At 46.1% G+C, this 19,689-nt stretch overlaps 1 protein-coding gene across 1 annotated transcript in view; it reads right to left on the bottom strand.

Annotated features, from left to right (window-relative positions):
- LOC108937588 (histone-lysine N-methyltransferase 2C-like) overlaps nt 1-19,689 on the bottom strand; it is an 80,868-nt gene that overhangs the window by 25,703 nt on the left and 35,476 nt on the right. Inside the window, exons 13-28 of the mRNA XM_029253801.1 lie at nt 17,198-17,281; nt 16,195-17,024; nt 13,512-13,631; nt 10,775-10,891; nt 9,426-9,530; nt 8,580-8,684; nt 6,702-6,883; nt 6,358-6,522; nt 6,009-6,118; nt 5,784-5,879; nt 5,498-5,710; nt 3,996-4,127; nt 3,056-3,175; nt 2,708-2,829; nt 1,210-1,399; nt 83-187 (exon numbers count right to left, since the gene is read on the bottom strand). Of these exons, the coding sequence (XP_029109634.1) occupies nt 83-187; nt 1,210-1,399; nt 2,708-2,829; nt 3,056-3,175; nt 3,996-4,127; nt 5,498-5,710; nt 5,784-5,879; nt 6,009-6,118; nt 6,358-6,522; nt 6,702-6,883; nt 8,580-8,684; nt 9,426-9,530; nt 10,775-10,891; nt 13,512-13,631; nt 16,195-17,024; nt 17,198-17,281 (2,796 nt within the window). The remainder of the gene's footprint in view (nt 1-82; nt 188-1,209; nt 1,400-2,707; nt 2,830-3,055; nt 3,176-3,995; nt 4,128-5,497; nt 5,711-5,783; nt 5,880-6,008; nt 6,119-6,357; nt 6,523-6,701; nt 6,884-8,579; nt 8,685-9,425; nt 9,531-10,774; nt 10,892-13,511; nt 13,632-16,194; nt 17,025-17,197; nt 17,282-19,689) is intronic.

The raw sequence follows: 19,689 nt of genomic DNA, 5'->3' as shown, positions 1-19,689 counted from the left end.
GGGGAGTGAGAAATTAAAGGAAAAAGACACCGAGAGGACGGAACACAGCTGAATTTACTGAGTGATGACGTTGCCGGCCTACCTGAGCCCTCAGAGCTCTTCTCGAGATCACCTGACAGCATGCCCAGGATGTCACCGTCTGTATTCAGCACCTCTGACAGGTCTAGCAGGGGGTCCTCTGAGTTGGCTGGGGGAGGGAAACAGAAGCACTCTGACGTGAGGCTGTATGTTTGCCGTATTTTACATGGTGGCTTCTGACCTGGAACTGGAAGTGATTATTGGGAATGCACAGAAAGGATGACTGGCAGTAATGCTGCTGACTTGTTGTTATTTATGGAGCAGAGCGCGTGGGTGGGGTGGTCCTCTACCTGACAGGATGATGCCGACAGCAGGTGGACGGTGTCCCTTGCATTTTCTACTGGCACTATTATCTAAGGCAGATTATGTAACTTTACATATATTCTGAAACCTCAACACTTTATACACCGGCTCTTCAACTTACAATTTCTTTTGGAATCAGAAGTCTGTCCACAACTATTTTTGTTCTTAACTCCAGTCACTTTTACCACCAGGTCACAATCATTCTTTCATCCATCATCAGTAAACACTTATCTAATGCCGAATTGCGGCGATCCAGAGTCTGTCCCAGAAGCATAGTGTGTGAGGCAGGATACACACTGGATGTGGCATCAGTCCATAGAAGGGCAGTCACACACTCATTTATTCACACACACTAAGGGTAATTCAGCAGTCTACTCAAAACATGTTTTAGGACTGTGAGAGGGATATGAGACACCCAAATCACAATCTATAAAAGATTAATAAGACATCCCTCAGTTTATTTAGTTTCATTTCTGTAAAAATCTTGGATACAGCTATAAGTCTGTAAGACTTTTTATTTTGGATTAACTTTAAGCTACTTTAAAATATAGTTTTGTTTTCTTTGCTGCCTTATCTATCGGCTCAGTGGGTAAATACAATGTGGATTTTTAAAAAAAAAAAAAAAAAAAAACATAAGTGGAATAATACACAACTAAAGATGAAAAAATATACTGGAAAATGTTTAGCTTCTGAAGTGATCACTTGATTATGCATAACATATTTAGCCAGTATACATCAGCATAGTTTGTTTAGTGATGTGCTTTCTGAGGACACAATCACAGGGTCTCCTATAATGGCACTGTGATTCACACCCCACTTTGTACATACGCTGTGCTGCAGCTCTGGGGGGGATGGACGCAGCAGCGGCACTGGGCAGCGGGTCTGAAGTCGGCTTATGGAAGCTGGCCTCGGCAATCTTGCCATCTGCCAAGGCTCGGTCGTCGTCCGACAGCCCTGACTCCAAGGCAGGTCTGTTCTGCCTGCTCTTGTCTAGCAACTCCTTCCCGAAAAATGCTTCCTGCAGACAGATGGGAGACCAAAACAACCTCTTTTCACCTGACATTCAACACCGTGTAAATATCAGTGCTGGGCCAGTAGACTTCATGCTCAGAATTATCATCAAGTTGGTGGAGAAAAAATGATATATTAAGAAGGCTGCAGAAGAACATGAGAAAACTTGAATGGCAGCATAGCAACGAGTTCTCACACTGCATCCGCATCAAATGCTTCTATGGTCAGAATCCATACAGCAGCCATCAAATAGCCACAGGGCAACCTACTGCAGTCATGAAGAAGGAAGAAAAGTGTTTGAGAAGTGATGAGTGAAAGTGATTTTAATGATTTTTGCTGACCAACAGCTACCAGCAACAAGCACATACAAATCTAATGCCTGGAATGATCCTTCTTTATTCCTTCAATCCAATATTCAGCCTTATTATTATTATTAAGCATTATTTATCTAACACTTTTCTTCAGGGAGACGGTATGATATTTGTACATTAAGCTGCTTACACTGATTTATTCATTTATTCAGCAAAGTAATTTTTACACTATCAAGTAATGGTAAGTACCTTGATCAGACATACTACGGTAGGAGGCAGGATTGAAACCTGGGTGAATTCTCTCAATGTATAAAACACTTCTAGGGCAAAATAAATAGCAAATGTGCAATTGCTAAGTTTTAAACACAAAAAAAGAAATGAATATGACTGCATACCACTTCCTGGTTAAAGTGTCTGAGACTAAAACCCACACCAGGCCTCAGCAGGATGCCTCCCTGATTCTTCTTACAGATTCCTAAGATCTCCAGGAATTCAAAAGGCCTCTTCAGGCAGAGGACTCCCCAAGGCTCACGCCGTACACACCTTCTCCAGGGACATGGGAACAAGGATGGTTCCTGGAGATGCCGAGAGCTGCTGCCGCACCGAATAGGCTGGATTCGAATCACGACGTTAAACGCCCCCGCATTCTCAGATTTACCTCCTCAAATGGAACGGATTCTCAGGTGAGGAATTCTAGTATGCATCAGTGAGTGTGCCAAGTAAGGTGTTCCCTAGCTTACTTCTCTGAATGTCAGACACCCATAAGTCCAAATCCATCCCACGCATCTCACTTCTAGGTGTCATGGAAAAAGAACACACCCCCAAGATGTTTCTTCAATCACCACCTGTGAATTCCAATCCAGATTCGCGATAAATTGAAGCCCACATCAATCGCAGTGCAGTTAAATGACAGCAGGTGAGACTGAGGAGGCTCATGGGACTGCAGGATCTATCAAGCACACGCTTGAGCATCACAGGCTGGTACCCCCCACCAGGAGACAGACCTGCAGGTACGAGGGGAATTCCTCTTCCAGTTTGGTTCTTTTCTTCCGGTAGCGTTTCTTGACTTTTTCAAGGCACTCTGGTGCTGTTTCCTCTATGGGTGTCTCTGGCATCTCGGTCCATGCTAGAGAGTCCAAAAGTGGTTAAGGTATTAAACTCATATACTCGCAATGCGTAGTTTCCATTACAGGCACACTTCAGTGGAGCCTCACAAAAAATCTATAAGTCCCTAAAATTCTGTTGCAGTAGCTCTACCGGGTAGTTTAGTATTGCAGAACTTTCCAGAACAATTTAAAAAATATGGACTGGAACTCAAAATGGCTGCTCCAACAGCCAGTGAAGAGTCGTACCTTCATCCTTCCCCAGCATGTTCTCAGACACTGAACCGGAGGAGTCCTTCCTGGAGAGCAAGCGCTTGGCCTTGCCTTGTCCCGTCCGACTCCTCTGCCGCACCATGAAACCACCGATTCCTGCGTGGGCAAACCAGTCCCAAGAGCACCGTGACACAGCGTATGTGTGTGGGAGGGATTTTATCTCAACAGGAATCACTAATCAACATAGCCATCCGCGATGACACACGCCTCCCAGCCTCGGCCTGTTTCACTGATCTTCTCCTGACAATGGGCACGCCAAATATCTCTGGAAAGATATGCGCTTATCTCTGTGGGATGACTTTCTCAAATCATCTCCGAAAAAGAGCTGGTCTCTCCTACACAACTCAGGCCCTGTGTGGCATTAACTACATCATAATATATCTTATTTACCAGTGCCACTGAAAACCAAGACAACACAGAATATGCTGAAAAAGACGATGGAACCACATTTAAAGGAGTCTTAACTTTTCAAAACCAGTAATACCACGCAATGATTGCGGTAAAAATGTTTTAATATCAAATATAGTTTGTTTCATTTGAGAAAAGAACCATATTTTTATCAAAGTGGAGTGAGAATCTGCTGAATAATTAAAATGAGGGAATCATTTTAATTAATCATGTGCGTAATAACTGAGGCAGAATTAAACCCTGCAAATGCACTGCAGGCCTGTAGGGCTGGGAGACAAGATCCAGGTTACAGAACAAACATCCAGAGAAGTCCATAAGTACTGACCTTTTGTATACCACAAATACCCCACCCCCCTTCACTCCCAAACATCTCGGAATCAGTTTCAGTTTTGAAATACTTTCTGAGAGCCAAAGTCATCAATAATCAATGTGCATTCTTGAACACCACTGTCTACAGGTTCCATTCGAGCCGCAGTGTGTATGTGACAGGCCTGCAAAGGGGTCCTACCTGGCCGGTACGGTTTCCTCTTTCTCTTCTTGGTACCGTCGGGACCCTCAAGCCCTTTGGGGTCTTCGTCGACGAGCTCTCGCTCCGGGCTCGAGTCTGACTTCCCTTCACAATCCACAGGGTCTCCCTCCGCTAAAAGAACACCAGAGCTTTGTGTAGCAATGCTAACAGTGACTATGCCTACCCAACAGCATCCCCTTCCTCTTAATTCTCTCCCTCTCCTGTGGACACAGTTTACGTACAAGTAAATTAAATACGACAACAGTCAGATCAACAGCTGGTAACGTAGTAGTTAGAGCTCCTACCTTTGAACCCCAGGACCGCAGGTTCAAATCCCTCCCCCAGCTGCAGTACCCATGAGCAAGGTACTTATCCTAAATTGGTCCAATAAAATTACCCAGCTGTATAAATGAGTAAATAATTGTAGGTAGATTAACACTGTAAATTGCTTTGGAGAAAAGTGTCAGCTAAATGTAATGTAAATATTGGGACAAACTCTGAGCCACATGTTTAATGAAAAGGTGTTGATGACCATCTGTTTCTCTAATAACTACACCTTCACACAGCTTTAAACACACAGAGAAGTCTCAAATGTTTCTGTCCAGATTTAAGAATTCTAGGGAAAAATTCATTAGGGTACAGGCAAGCTGTTGCTCTTCTCCAAAATGACAAATTTTTACTGTATCAATTCACGGTAAGTACCTGATGAAGGGTACTACAGCAGGACAGGGATTTGAACCTGTGTAAGGTGGCAACTCTAACCATCACGCCCCCACTGCCTCAAATACACTGTAATCCAGCAAGTTTTTTTAAACATAATAATAAACACCGTTTTATTAGATAAGTGATGTGCAGAAGAGCACTAAAGAGACCACGAAAGCTGGATATTTGTCACAACATTTTCACAATTATTCAAAGGTGTGTTTATAAGACATGCACTGGAAGCTTCTATACCAGTGACATAACCTCAGGGCTCCTGCAGGTTCACGACCAATGTTACTTTGAGCGACAAGGACGGCTGCTGTCTTTCCATTTCACCCAGAGGTACACATACATAAGCAGCATAAGCGGAGAAGCAAAGGAAAGTGTGCTTTTTCTTTTATTTACCCCCGGTGGGGGTGAATGTCCCGTAGGCCCAAGAGTAAATGAAAATTTGCCGCATGCACTGAATTTCACTTTACTGCCACTCCCCAAGCTGCAAATTGCTGCCTACCATTTCCACACTGTTCCTTCGGTCAGATTTACCACAGAAATTACCCTGCCATTTTTCCTCCACTGGAGCAATTTAAGCCCAGCTCATAAATGGTCAAATAATAAAATGATAAAATCTTAATCAAATTTCAATATTTTTAATGACGTCCCTTCACATGCTAGCGTTTTAAAATATCATGAACCTCCGTGAGGACTACCTCACCAAAGTGCAATTTAACAAAGAAGTAGAACAACACAAAGACCACTTTCGAGAGCTGGGGAATACCCCACAAATAGTAAGCAACTAGTACCTCGGCTCTCGTCGGCATCGCCATCGCGCGAGTGCTCCGACTGTGGGTCTGGTGGTGCCTGGAGCACAGCCACACTGTTTTGATTGATGATCTTAAGCTTCAGTTTGGGTTTGGGTCGTCGGCGCCGGCCCCCCCGTGCAGCCAGGCTCTGCAGCTGGGACAGACCCGACTCGGTGAGGCACACGCCGTCCTGCGTGTACGTCCTCCCTGGGTCTGTGGAGAGCATTTGGTTAGAGACACCCAGAAGAACAGAACAAGTACATGCCAAGGCGGATTGTGTCATTACCCAGCTCTTTTATCTTCATCATGATCTGAGGTACAGCTGGTAGCTCGACCACCTCTGTGCACATCGTCATCGGTGTTGCTGATGATGCTGCTGCGACTGAAACAAGACATTACCACGTTACAGATCTTTCGCACCAGACTGAGGTTCCAGATCCATCTGAGAGTTATAAATTTCCAGCTAAGGTTAGAACTGTTGGTGCAACATCTCTGGAGACCACCTCCGTACCCTGAGAGGGTGTCATGTGCGCCCTGCACATGGTGCAGTCAAAGCCGCTGTCGGCTGCAGTCTCCACTTGCTCCTCGGAGTTGAGGCCCACACAGGAGGCATGCATCCATCTGTTGGGGGAGGGGTGGACAGCACAGTCAGAATGCAGAACAGAGCCCTGAGTAGCAGCCAGGGCTTCACTGGACACTGAAGCTAAAGGTACATGGAGCTCACACTATGTCGCATCCACCCCATGCTCTATGAACCTCGCCCATGCACCGAGTAATCCTCTAACATCATTTGCTATCTGCATATCTACTATCCACAGGTGAGCAACAGCAGCAGCACAGCCGGGGTAGCAACCACCCACCTGTCACATTGGCGGCACTGCATGATGAGCTCGTCCTCGCAGTAGGTGCGGGCGCACAGTGGACACACGGCCAGGCTGCCGCATGGCGCACACTGTGTGTAGTTGTTCTGCCACTCACAGCGCAGGCCCGGTGATGTGGCGCCGCACTGTGTGCAGGTGACACACCTGTAAGGGGATGAGGGCACAGGGAGAGGATTGATCAAACACAAGAGCACAGCATCTCATACAAAAATTTGTAACAAATATCAATCACATTATTCATCACTTGAGGTACACATGACATCACAAAACAAGCGAGTGTTGATGTGTGACTGTGTGTAGGAGGATGTGTGGGTGCACCCTACCATCTGCACTTCCAGCTGCCCTTGGGGACGGTCTGCAAGGGCGGGTCCAGGCAGTAGGTGTGGTAGCTGATATCGCAGTCATCACAGAGTAGCAGGCGGCCCGGGTCGCTCGCCTGGCCGCATGCCTCGCACACCGTGCACTCGAGGCAGCGCCAGCCTTTACTCAGGACAACCTTGGTGATCTGGGGAAGGGGAGGGCCAAGAAAACACAACGCGTGTGAGAATGGGTGACCTGAAGTTGAAGCACAGAAGGAGGAGTGGCCAAACAGTGAGCTGGGAGGTAAAGATAAAATATGATTTGACTGTAGGTGATTTGTCGGCAAAACAAATGGGCAGCTGGTAGCGCAGTGGTTCGAGCTGCTGCTTTTGGATCCAAAGGTTGCAGGTTCCAGCCACATCTCCAGCTGTAGTACCCTTGAGCAAGGTATGGTGGCACAGCGAGTAGCGTTGCTGTCTCACAGTGCCTGGGTGGTGCGAGAGGATGTGGGTTTGATCCCGCTCAGCCTGTGTGGGGTTTGCATGTTCTCTCTGTGTCTCCATGGGTTTCCTCCCACAGTGGAAAGACATGCTGTTCAGGTTCCCCCATAGTGTGTGAGTGACACAGAGAGAGTGTGTTCCACTGATGTATGGATGAGTGACCCATTGTAAGTAGTGTATCTAGCAGCGTAAGTCACCGTGGTGAATAAGGTGGGCTGATAACACTACATAGAGTTCATTGGAAGTCGCTTTGGAGAAGAGCATCTACTAAATAAATAAATGTAAGTGTAAACTTATCCTAAATTGCTCCAGTAGAGATTACTGTGCCGTATAAATGGTTAAATAATTGTAAAGTATTGTAAGTTGCTTTGACAAAAAAGTGTCAGCTAAATGAATAAATGTAACAAATAAAGTACAAGAGGAGCTGGGAAACACAGGTATGGACAGCAGGTGGTGTAGTGGGTAGAGCTGCGTTGAGATGGAATCCCACCTCCTGGCATATTTTTCACATCTTTCATTGGAGGTAAAGCTCACATATCTTACTGAAGACAAATGACAAGAAGCACTGACTTACAGCGCTGAAGCAATTCTCGAACCTGACAGCAAACACCTAAGAACACCCCCCCCTCCTCCATAAGGTGTATTTACTATAATTGGCTCTGCACTGATAAGGATCAAGGTGGTCAGCTAAGACTCAGAGTGGCAACACTAAGCGCTTGGGTGTGCCGTTTAATCCACTTAAGCTCGTCACATCAGCTCAAAGCTGTCTTAAACATAGGACTTAATACCCCTTGTTGTCGTGAGCATAACTGAGCTATGATCCTAAAAGCGCTTGTCTCCTGTACTGTGGAGATAAGAACTCTGAAGCATACCAGCACCGCCATTTTTCCTATATATGCCGTTTACTATTATTTACTATTATTTCTACGTTGCTTCACAGCGGTCCTCTGTCCACAGCAACTTTTACCCACTGCAACACATGGGTATTTAACGTAGCAGATAAAATGTCTTGCCTGAGGGCACAAAACTGAGTTGCCTCCCGGGATATGAACCTATAACCATTTGGGCAAAAGTCCAAAAGCTCCTTAATCACCACAACCTGGCTATTCAACTACATACCAACTGCCTTCAAGCTAAGGTGCAGTCCTCTTGTATAAAAATACAAATTTAATTTTGCTTCCTTTCTCCTACATCACTTGCAATGTTGGGTTTGTACACTAAGCTACTTATAGTGGCCAACGAGGGAGACCTATTGCCGTACCATTGAGTGAGGGACTACATTACGAGTCCCTGAGTTTAGGGAAAAAGAAAAAAAAAAAAAAGGGAAAAAAAAATCAGGCTGCACAAGAGGATGAAGGGCAACAATTACAGCACTGCCCACTGTGGGTGGAGCCTACTTACCTTTATGTTGACGCAGAATGGGTGGTAACACTGACCGCACTGAGCACAGGCGAGGAGTCTGCCCTCTGCACCCAAGCCAAAACTGCCACACACGACGCACATGTCCTGAGGGGAACACATAAGGTTGGTCAGACCCTGGCAACCACAGTAGTTGTGCACAAAAGCCGTGTAGTCTCTCTCAGGCGTGCGTGCGCGCGCGCACACACACACACACACACACACACACACACACACACACAGCCTTTAACCAAAGCAAGAGCTACTCCTCTAAATGTATAGCTCCAGCGCTGATCATAACCTGAATTAAGAGTGCAGTCTATTGAAAAAAGCACCCGGCGGCTACAGTAAAAGTGAGAGAGCAGAGTAATTACTGGGAGGAAGGGGGGCATACATTAGAAGGGATTCTAAATTAAAGGTTGTCACTGAACAATTTTTACAGTAAAAGTTAAACTTTCTCTGAGCTCCAGGATTAGTCTGGAAAAGCTCTTTTCAGCTGTGTAATGCTTGAGGAAATAAATGATATATAAGCGGCGAGTCCCTCGGACAATACCGGGGTATACTGCACATGCACAAATAAAAAAATTGTGTTTTTACGTAACTGTACTTCATTCATTAGAAAACACTAACTCATCTGCCCAAGCAACAAGGATATTATGAAGATGTATACAGGAAACATGGCAGCTGCAGAGCCTCCCCCACTGGGCGTTGGACATCGTGCACAGGCCACCTGGACAAGGCCTTTGCCTATGCAGCAGGGAAGGGGTGAACAACCATGGATGCCCCCATCCCCATCCCCCCCCCCCCCGAGGACTGTCGGACTGAGCCTTCCTACACACACTCACCCACCTGCTTCAGAGTGAAGGTGTCGCTGCTGGAGAACATGACCACTGTGTTGTGCATGGCGTTCTCTTCCTCCTCTTTCACGGTATACTGCGTTTCCACCAGGCTAACCTGTTTGTGGCAACCACAAAAAAAAGCATGGCCGTGAGCTGCTGTACACCACCATAACAACAGCAGTAATACTGCGGTCTTCCCGTGTGGTGGACTGACAGGTGTGCGGTAAAGATGTTTGAATATGCTCTCTTTTTACTGTGGGAAATGCACAAGCTGCACGGCAGCACAGCGCCTGGATGGTGCGAGAGGACATGGGGTCAATCCTCACTCGGTCTGTGTGGAGTTTCCATGTTCTCCCTGTGTCTGTGTGGGCTCCCTCTGGGTGCTCTGGTTTCCTTCCACAGTCCAAAGACATGCTGGTTAGGTTCCCCCATAGTGTGTGAGTGGCAGAGAGAGTGTGTTCCACTGATGTATGGATGAGTGACCCAGTGTAAGTAGCATATCTAGCAGTGTAAGTCACCTTGGTAAATAAGGTGTGTAGGCTGATAACACTACATAGAGTTCATTGGAAGTCACTTTGGAGAAAAGCGACTGCTAAATAAATAAATATAAATCAGCACCCAGCAATATTCCTGTATGATGCAGTAACATTTCATATGCAAAAAACAGGTCAAGTGCTGATGCAGGGGAGTGATCAAAAAGGTCTAAGGCTTTATTTATTTTTAAGACTAGTGCTTTTTCAAGTGCCTTCCCTTTCAAAGTCATCTCCCTAGATGATATGAATCTGTCTCTGCATTGTGCTGGAAGTCATCAACTGTGATGCTGTTATCCATTATTTTAGATGTTTATAAAAGTGACCAAATCTCCTACGTTCAGCTTCATTTCTGATTTTTGAGGGTCAATACAGAGGGTGTGGTATCACATGGTATATTGTTTTTCTTCCACAAGCTGCAGGAAAATGGTCAATCATTTCTGCACTGTGATAACACACAGCTGTCTCAAGGCAAAATTCTTATCAAGAGGGGAAAAAGAAAAAAAAAAAAAAAGAGTATGAAACTGATGTTTCAAGCATCCATAATAATGTGAAGGTAAAACTATGTTACAGTACAGCTGAGGAATTCCAGTATTGCTACTGAAAGTGGAGGGACCACTGGGACTGATGCATGTCACCCAGGGGAAATTCATTTGAAGGGGATGACGCCCAAAATGATGTGCATACAATATTTTTGATCAACCATACATGAGCACCGTCACTGACCCCCCCGGAAACCCAGCTGTTCAACAGACAGGACAGACAGGTGGGGCTGACACTACAGCAGTCAATGCAGCTGCGTGACTGTAGGGTGTGGTATGGGACATACTCCTGGTGTCACAACCGGGCTCACGGCATTCTTCAACTTGGACCGTCCCCGGCCTCCTCTCCCAGACAAGCCGGAGCCCCGCGGCCTCCTCTTCCCTGGGAAACCTGAGCCACGGCCCTGTGGAGACACACACTCCTGTGAGTTCTTCCTTGGAAGGAGGACACCGCGGAAAAATGTTGAGAACTCAATCTACACCCTGGAACCGTTTGTTTCCTGTGTCAACGTGGTGATTGCAATGATGACACGGTTGAGCGGCCCATCAAATTACGGTATTCACTTCTTTCCAAGAATGACTTTTAAAGCATTAACGTCAAGGGTAACGGCACCCCGAGGCCACGCTGAGCTAAGCACACATAAGACAGTATTTATGACAAAGTTTGAGGCCATGTTCTGGTTTCGTGTAATAAGCCCTAAGACATCCCCACTGTAATTTCAAAGCTTTCTCCGAGACGCTCTTTTCTCCCACTAAAACAGCCCTCCATTCTGAGAGCTCAACACTGTTATTAAATGACTTTGTTCAACAATGCCAAGGAAGGATCCTTGCACATCAAACAAAAGTGAAATGTGGATATCAAAACAAACATGTGGAATACAAAGCCTTTCCATAGTCATGCAAAAAAGGAAAATTAAAATCCATTTGCTTGCATTTGTAACACCTTTCATACTAAGCAATGCTTTTTCTGGCAATGTATTTGAAAGCTCTGCCTTCCACCATTCCTGAGGTTCAAGCTGTTGGACGCAAGAGAATTGATCTGTCAAGCGCCAGAACAAAGGGTGAGTTCACAAAAGGACTTACGGGCCTTTTGTTAGCTGGTCATGTCAGCAGATTAAATGTTATTGAGGTCGCGATCGATTCATAAAAAGAAAACAGAGCACTATTTGTGCAGGAGATCAGTGGATGATCATCTGGCTGGTTGAGAAGTTCATCCCAGGAGAAGGCAGAGGTGCCTTTCATTATTCTGTGATGCCGCTGTCAAAGGTCCAAAATTGTAATGTGGCTCAGCGCTAATGGGAACTCCATCACGGTGGCGATAGGGCCGCTACGTTGGCCAAGGGACTTGTGGCACGACCGCCATCGTCAGTAGCCCTTAAATAACTCCTCTACAAGACCTCAACAAACTCCAGATCATTCCGAGGTGCTTTCAAAGACATTTATTCAGTTAAAGAATAAAAGCTCAATTTAGCAATGGTGTTAAGCTACTTATACTAATTGACCCATTTTTACAGTATCAGTTCAGGGTAAAGTGCCTTGATCAAGGGTACTACAGCAGGAGGTGGGATTCAAACCTGGGTTCTTCAATGAAATCCTCGTGTAAAACATTCATCTACACCTAGACACTTCAACCATAAGTTAATCTCTCACATGATGAAATATGTGCCATGTGCCCAAGAGGCATACATTTCGTGCAAAGTGGTAAATAACTGTAAGTAGCTTAATACTGTAAGTCGCTTTGGAAGAAAGCGCCAGCCAAACAAATAAATGTAAATGTAAGTAACAGCAGGTTGTGTGAGAGCGGTGTTGTGGATAACGGCTGTAATTCTCAAATCGCCCCTGCAACTGTCAATGAGGTGGCTTTTCAGGGCTGTAACTGCAGCTACTGGACTGCTTATGAAGCACTGGGAAGAAGGAACTGGTTATTCAAGGTCTATTATGGCGTTGGCCATTTCTGCAACTGAGGTGAACAACCGTAACACCAAAGCTGGTTTCCAGGAAATGGCTCAACTTTGCTAACGGGTGGGAAGCGAAACTCCGTGAGCTATGACGGGGGGGGGGGGCTAAGCAGGTGGAACTGTCATTATTTTTAGTTTTTCATTTATTCACTGTTCATTAGTTATTTCTGTATTTATCTGACAGTTTCTCCAAAGTGACTCTATACAATATTTTACACACACACACACACACACACACACACACACACACACACACACACACACACACACACACACATTTTCAGAACCGCTAGTCCCATACGGGGTCACGGGGAACCGGAGCCTACCCGGTAACACAGGGCGTAAGGCCGGAGGGGGAGGGGACACACCCAGGACGGGACGCCAGTCCGTCACAAGGCACCCCAAGCGGGACTTGAACCCCAGACCCACCGGAAAGCAGGACTGCGGTCCAACCCACTGCGCCACCGCACCCCCTCTATACAATATTAAGATACTTAAAATTATTTATCCATCTGAACAGCTGGGTAATTTTACTGGAGCAGTTTAGGGTAAGTACCTTGCTCAAGGGCACTACAGCTGGAGGCGGACTTGAACCTGTGACCTTTGGGTCCGAAAGAAGCAGCTCTAACCACTACACTACCAGCTGCCCCCACAATATTAAAATTAAGCAATATTAAAGCTTTCAATATTAAGCTACTTATACTGACTGACCGATTTATAGAGAATGGTAATTTTCACCATATCCATTGAGGGTAATACCATCATCAAGGTTACTACAGCAAGAGGTTCAAACCTGGGTCCTTTGAGCGCATGACAGGGACTCTAACCATTGCACCACCTGCTGCCTTGTCCAATGGAGGAGAAAAGTAAGTAGAGTACTTGTCCTGGAGTCTCAGTGAAGAACGGTACCAGGTCATTCCTAGAGTTCTGGGTAACAGGGTGCTAAAATGCCCCCGAGCGGTTCAAAACCCGATGAGTCACAGAACAGCAGCCTGGGCACACAGCTCCATCCCACCCCCAGGAGCACATGGACTCCATCTGGGAGAACTTAAGGCAATCCATTTACCACTTTGATGCTCCAGGCAGGTGTGTTCAAGGGTCGCCTCATCTCCGAAGCATCCCACCCGTCCGAGTGGTCTGTGGACCACGACGGTGAGCTCACACAGCTATAGGTACTCCATGCTCCCTACGATGCAGTGGGTGAGAGAAGGGGAGTGCAGGTGGGGGGAGGGGGGATGAGGCAAAACAAAAAAGCAAGCAGAAGAAACACAGAAGCTGAGGTCACACTGAGATGGGGGGAGGGGCAAACAAATTAGTACACAAACAAGCAATGGTGCAACCATGATGCAAAAGATGAGCATCTAATTAAAATATGACCAGGCAGCAATAAACAAAAGAACAAAGAGATTCATGCACACAAAACAAAACGAGATCAATGGTCATCATTCGTGCATGAGGGCACATGCTGAGCGAGTTTTCAATGTACCAGCAGAACTTAGTCGTATGACAGTCGTCATAAATCACAGGTCAGGAGCAACAGAATGTTAATTGTACAGAGGCCAACTCCAAGACTCAGCTCACCATGGCAACATCATTTATGCAGGCTTATTTATTAAAACAGGGAATTATGTCAGAGACGCACTCTGGCACCTTGAAAAAAACTTGAGGTCATTTTGACATGAAACCCATATGCTTATGTGGTAATTTGACAAACTAAGGCAAAACAGTGTAACTAATAGAAGTAACTCCTTCAGGGGAAGAAGCAACGATGGCATTATAAAATTAAGTGCATATTACATATGATTTTCAAAAATTCCCTTAGGATGGAATGTGTTTGCGCATTACCATGATCACATCTTTCCATAACGTACACTTTCGGCATCAACAGTTAACGGGGTGATGGCTTCCAACACACACAAACCATGAGCAGAAGAGTCCGACGAGGCTCACTGATGAAAAAAAAAAAAAAAAAGGCCTGGAGCGCACGTGCACACGTGATAAAGGCATGTGTGGAGCATGTGAAGAGAGCAAACACAGTGTAGGCTCAGGAAACCTGGCGGGAATGGACTCGGGGCAGGTAAACGTGAGCTGCGGGGGTCTGACAGGCCCCCTGTGGAGGAACGCCCACCGTCACTGCCTGGGGTTCTCAAACCAGGAGCTGAGAAACGCAGGGAGCTCCAGCGCTGCGAGATGTTCACATCAAACGCGAGCAAAAGTGGTGAACGCCTCCACAGTGGACTGGTGCTCAAGGCTCCTCACTGATTTTATGCTGAATTGCTGTATAGCAGCTCCCAAAAACACTGGCTAATGCTACCATGCTGGTGACTGTTTGAAACCCCAGCAAAAGAAGAGAAATTCTGTGTTCCTCCTGCTCTCAGTCATACAGGTGTCGGTCATGTGAACAGCAACCTTCTGGAACATCTGGACACATCTCTGAAGAGCTAACAGACACCCTGCTGCAGAAGAACAGTGCTGCTCAGCGTCCTCAGGGCTCCTCCATGTTGCCATGACGACGGAAAAGCACACAAGCAGGGCGAAGCAGAGAATCAACGTGGAGGTGTTCTTCACCTCTGTGTCTGCTCTAAAAGAAACGAAGACGCCCAAAAGCACCGGCCTGAAAGGGTGCAATCGCACCCATGACTTTCACAGCATGGATGGCATTTCTAGAGGTAACTCTGCCTACACCCACTGCTAAATCCATCACTAAGCCCCTCAACGCGCACATCACGTCCATCACTATCCTCATGTCTACACCCATCTCTACAATATTCACTTTTCTGTGGTGTAAAGTCACCTTTTCTTCCAACCAAGATCATTGAAAACACTAAATATATTCAAACTTTGGTATCGTTTGTGTTTTCAATGTCTACACATGAAGTCCCTCACATGCGGGATGGATGAAACCTTGAGTGTGCAAACGCAAACTTTTCAGCCAATCTAAGCTGAGCAGATCAAACTCGAGCAGAGAAAACTGCCGGCCTGGAGATGAACAATAACGGCGCACGGATTCATATACGTCACCCAGCAACAAACAGAGCGAGCTCATAAAGCCCCCCTGTCGGGACTTCTGTGGTGGACTCCTTCCCAACACTGTGATTCCCTTGCGAGGCTTCTGGCCTCTTGACAACCACATCAGATGTTCCTGAAGTTCTGAAGTCCTTTAAAACTAACTCTACAGAGGCTGTTCTGCATTTCAATTTTTTCTTTTTTATTATGATATACTTTGTTTTTTTCTTTGAAACTATAACCAAAAAATGCACAGAAACCTGGACCTTTGCTGCATGTTTCCAACTGTATTTTTTATTTTGCGGCCTGACTTTCTGATTGCCTGACAGACCTTGAAACCTACGGAGTCAAACGGCTCCACTGCAGTAAAAAAACTTGTTAAAGAAAAATTTAAACAATGGGAGAGAAAAAAAATTCTTCATAATGTCGACGAGGCCAGACTGCTTCAACAGCGCTTAATACAAATTGCACATTTGCAGAATGAGCCCAGCCTCCGATTCTGCCACCAGAAGTGTGGCAGAAGAGCCGCTTTCCACTGCTCCGAGACATTTACGGAGCTGTGGGATGCTCGGGAGACACTGCCAAAATCCTCTCGTTTTAATTAACACACACTTCGGAACGAAACTCATCAGTGTAAGAGAACAAAAAAATAATAATTGCTGGGGCCTTCTCTTCGGGGGTCCCGAGAAACGCTGAATGCTAATCAAACCGGCATGCCGGACTGGATGACTCCTGCTGCCTACCTGCTTAGCCTTGGGACGTCCGGGGGAGAACTTCCTCTTGGAGATGGCCGGCTTCCCCATGCCAATTTTAGGAGTCATGGAGATGAAAGTGGAGGAAGGCACACTGCTGCCGTGCTCCTGTGCCGCAGTGGGGATCTGATTCGGAGTCAGCTCTCTGGGCGAGGTCCTGCCGGAAAAGGGAGACCCAGCCTGCTTGGGAGGGCTTTCCAAGGGACCCGCTGGGGATGTTTTTGGGACCCTGTCCTCTGTGGGGGAGCTGAAATCCAAGGTAGGCTTGCTCGTAACTGCAGAGTCAATGTCCGCGGAGTCAGCGTCCGTGGCTTGGGGACTGGGCTCTATGGCTGCCAGGGCCGTGACAACATGTGCTGAAGTAACCTGTGCTATTTTCATAGCAAGCTCCTCCTGCCTAATCCCCAGAGGGCTTGCCTCAACTGTTGGGTCAGTTCTCGAATGTTCCAGAGGTAAGACCTCCAATGGTTCTTCCTCCTCCTCCTCCTCCTCCACCACTGCAGGTTCTGGGATGGCCTCTTTTAAAGGCGATGCAGAAGGCTCCTTGGGTGCCTCTGTCATTGGGCCTGGCTGTACCTTCTCAGACGGCAGCTCTGACTCTACCTCTGTGTTCAGGACTTCTGCTTTGGCAGGTTCTGCTGCTTCCGTGATCTGCAGTTCTCGGTCGGCTTTCTCGGCCTCCACGGGTGGTGTGAGCTCCACAGCAGGCTCCTCTACATCAACAGAAGGGCTCAGGGGCAACTTTGGGACTTCTATCACGTTGACCTCCTGGACTTCCTGGATGTTCTGAACTGCCTGGACTTCTGGAACTGGGCTGGCAGCTGGAAGAGCACAAAACATGCTGTAGACACCTCATGACAGAACCCAACAATCAGGCAGGCAAAGTGCACCAAGGATTATACATTCAATAAGTTCCACTCCTGACCTATCATTATGGCATCAGTCACGTTAATTATACGCAACAGACAGCAAAGGTTTTATGAGGGAGGTGTACCTGCTGTTAACTCCTCCTGCTCAGCACATGGAATGCCGTCATTGGGCGTCTGCTCCTGCACCATTTCCTCGCTGCCAGCATCCACTGCGACACAAGGGGAGAGTGTTTAAAACGATGTGGTTAAAGGGACGTGTAGCTGTATAACATATTGGATGCGCACTTCAGGGCAAGGGTGCAAATCGATGTGATAAAAAAAAAAAAAAAAAAAAAAAAAAAAAAAAAAAAAAAAAACTTATTGTAGATACTGGCCAAATTAAATGTTAATGGAGGAGAAAAGTAAGTAGATTAAAGTACTTCAATACAATACAATATTAAAATCAGCCTGTGGGGCAAACTGTCTGTGAAGAGGGGGACTTTATAGTTGTATCTACTTTAAAATAAGACATAATAGCTGCAGCCAAAGATGCATATCTTTAATTTATGGCACCATTAGATTGGCCTGACAGCCCTGCTGCCTGCTCGCATTTTTTGCCGAAATCTCCGTTACCCCCGCAAATTAAATGTATTTTAAAATATCTTTCCAGCCAAACCCTCTGCACACCCTGTAATTAATGAATGCAATGAATTAATTAGCTAAAGCTAATATTTCCTCTAGGTACAGATAATTATCTCTTTCCAAACACAAGGCATTCATAACTAAATAATTAGTTAGAAATAATAAACATCTGCTGCCTTCTGTAAAAGTTAATTACACTTTAATTCCACCAACCTTTTACAACAAGATTACAGCAGCAAAGTAAGAGTCCAACCCCAGGTTACAAGTGCTGCATGTTTGGAGAGCACACTGTTCGACTCAGGCTCACGTTTGACTAATTCCCACTTCCTATGGACCCGCGGCATGAAGAGCAACTCAATGCTAAGGCTGCAAAAAGGGATGCGTTGTCATAACAACGCAGACTTCAAGATCCAGTGTCTCAGCAGTTCGAGACTGAGTAAACTCTGTCCAACCTGGAGAGGGGGCTGCGAATCGGCAGACCTTGGTAGCACGCCTCCAAGTCACCCCACCCACTGCGGCAGCAGCCCCTTTGCTCTTTGCCAAAATAAAGGAGAAGTGATGAGGTGCAGATTTAAATTCGGCAGATCTAAAGGTCAAATCGCTGGTGAAGACAGTAGTACTCTGGCGGCCTTCCAGACGCTCAGGTGTCTACTTTTGTTTGCGCCCTTTTGCTCCTGATGAGAAGCATCTCCGAGGAGAACCTCGCCACATGGAATCCACCTTCTCAGCAGGGTCTCCTTTAGCACAGATATGACCATTGCTTGTAAAAAGTTCTGACGGCCCTGAAAAAGGCACCACCGTTATCTGGACCTTCTTCTACCAGCATTTAAGTTTACACTTTTTTCCCCCCCTCTTTTTATTTATTTTTCTTCAAAGTGACTTACAATGTTAAGCTACTTACTCAGAGTCTCAGACATTTTCAAGGGGGTCAGTGTCCTAAAAAAACGAATGCGGTTTTAAAAATGATTAAAATACAGTGGAGACACTGTGTCCATTTGGGGTCTGCTGGATGAGAAATAAATTGGCCTAAATAAATATAGATAGTAATTAATTTACCTGACTCCATTCTCTCACTGTGATTTACAGTGTTAGGTTTGTACACTAAGCTATTTACACTGATTCACCCATGAATATGAATACAGACACACGCACACACTGACTGAAGCTGCTTATCCCAAGTGGGGTCACAGGGAACCGGAGCGTAACCCAGCAACACAGGGCACAAGGCTGGAGGGGGAGGGGACACACCCAGGACGGGATGCCAATCCGTCACAAGGCACCCCAAGCGGGACTCGAACCCCAGACCCACCAGAGAGCAGGCACAGGCCAAACCCACTGTGCCACCACACCCCCCCAATACCCATGAATACAACTCAGTAATTTTAACTGCACCAGTTCAAGGTAAAGTAGTTTGATCAAGGGAACGGTAGGAGGTGGGATTCAAACCTGGATCCTTAAAGGCAAATTCAGCTCTAACCACTGTACTACTTTCATATTATGTTGAAATAACATAAGCAATCCAATACATTTTTTCCAATCAATAGCCACGTCTACGCCTTGCCTTCCAGGCCTAAAGAGGTACTAAGGAAACTTCCAGAACACACCACTGAGCTGCATCATCTGTGGTTGGATCATTATAGACTCTTAGACACCATTAATAGTCACAATGTGATCCTGCCATTCTCCAGAGTTTGGCCAATGAAGCAAACTGACGCCAAGTGCAAAGCACACACGACCAACAGTTTAACCGCATAAACACTGTGGATGGAGTGGTTTGATCTACTTCACACGGCAGCTGCCAAAGGGCCCTGTGCCGTGGCAGGATATGGTCTGCGTGGTTTGGCACCGTTCTTATTCCCTACAAATAAGTTCTACCGCAGTGGGGCAGCTAAACACTTCATGCATGGTGAGCTCCAGCAGATTCAAGGTGTATCTATTTTTACAATGATTTACCATTTATACAGCTGGGTCATTTTTACTGTATCAGTTCAGGGTA

This window comes from Scleropages formosus, chromosome 7 (genome assembly GCF_900964775.1).
Source record: "Scleropages formosus chromosome 7, fSclFor1.1, whole genome shotgun sequence".
In the NCBI taxonomy this organism is placed as follows: Eukaryota; Metazoa; Chordata; class Actinopteri; order Osteoglossiformes; family Osteoglossidae; genus Scleropages; species Scleropages formosus.
Note: the sequence above shows the minus strand (reverse complement) of the source record. Positions and strands in the feature narration are given on the sequence as shown.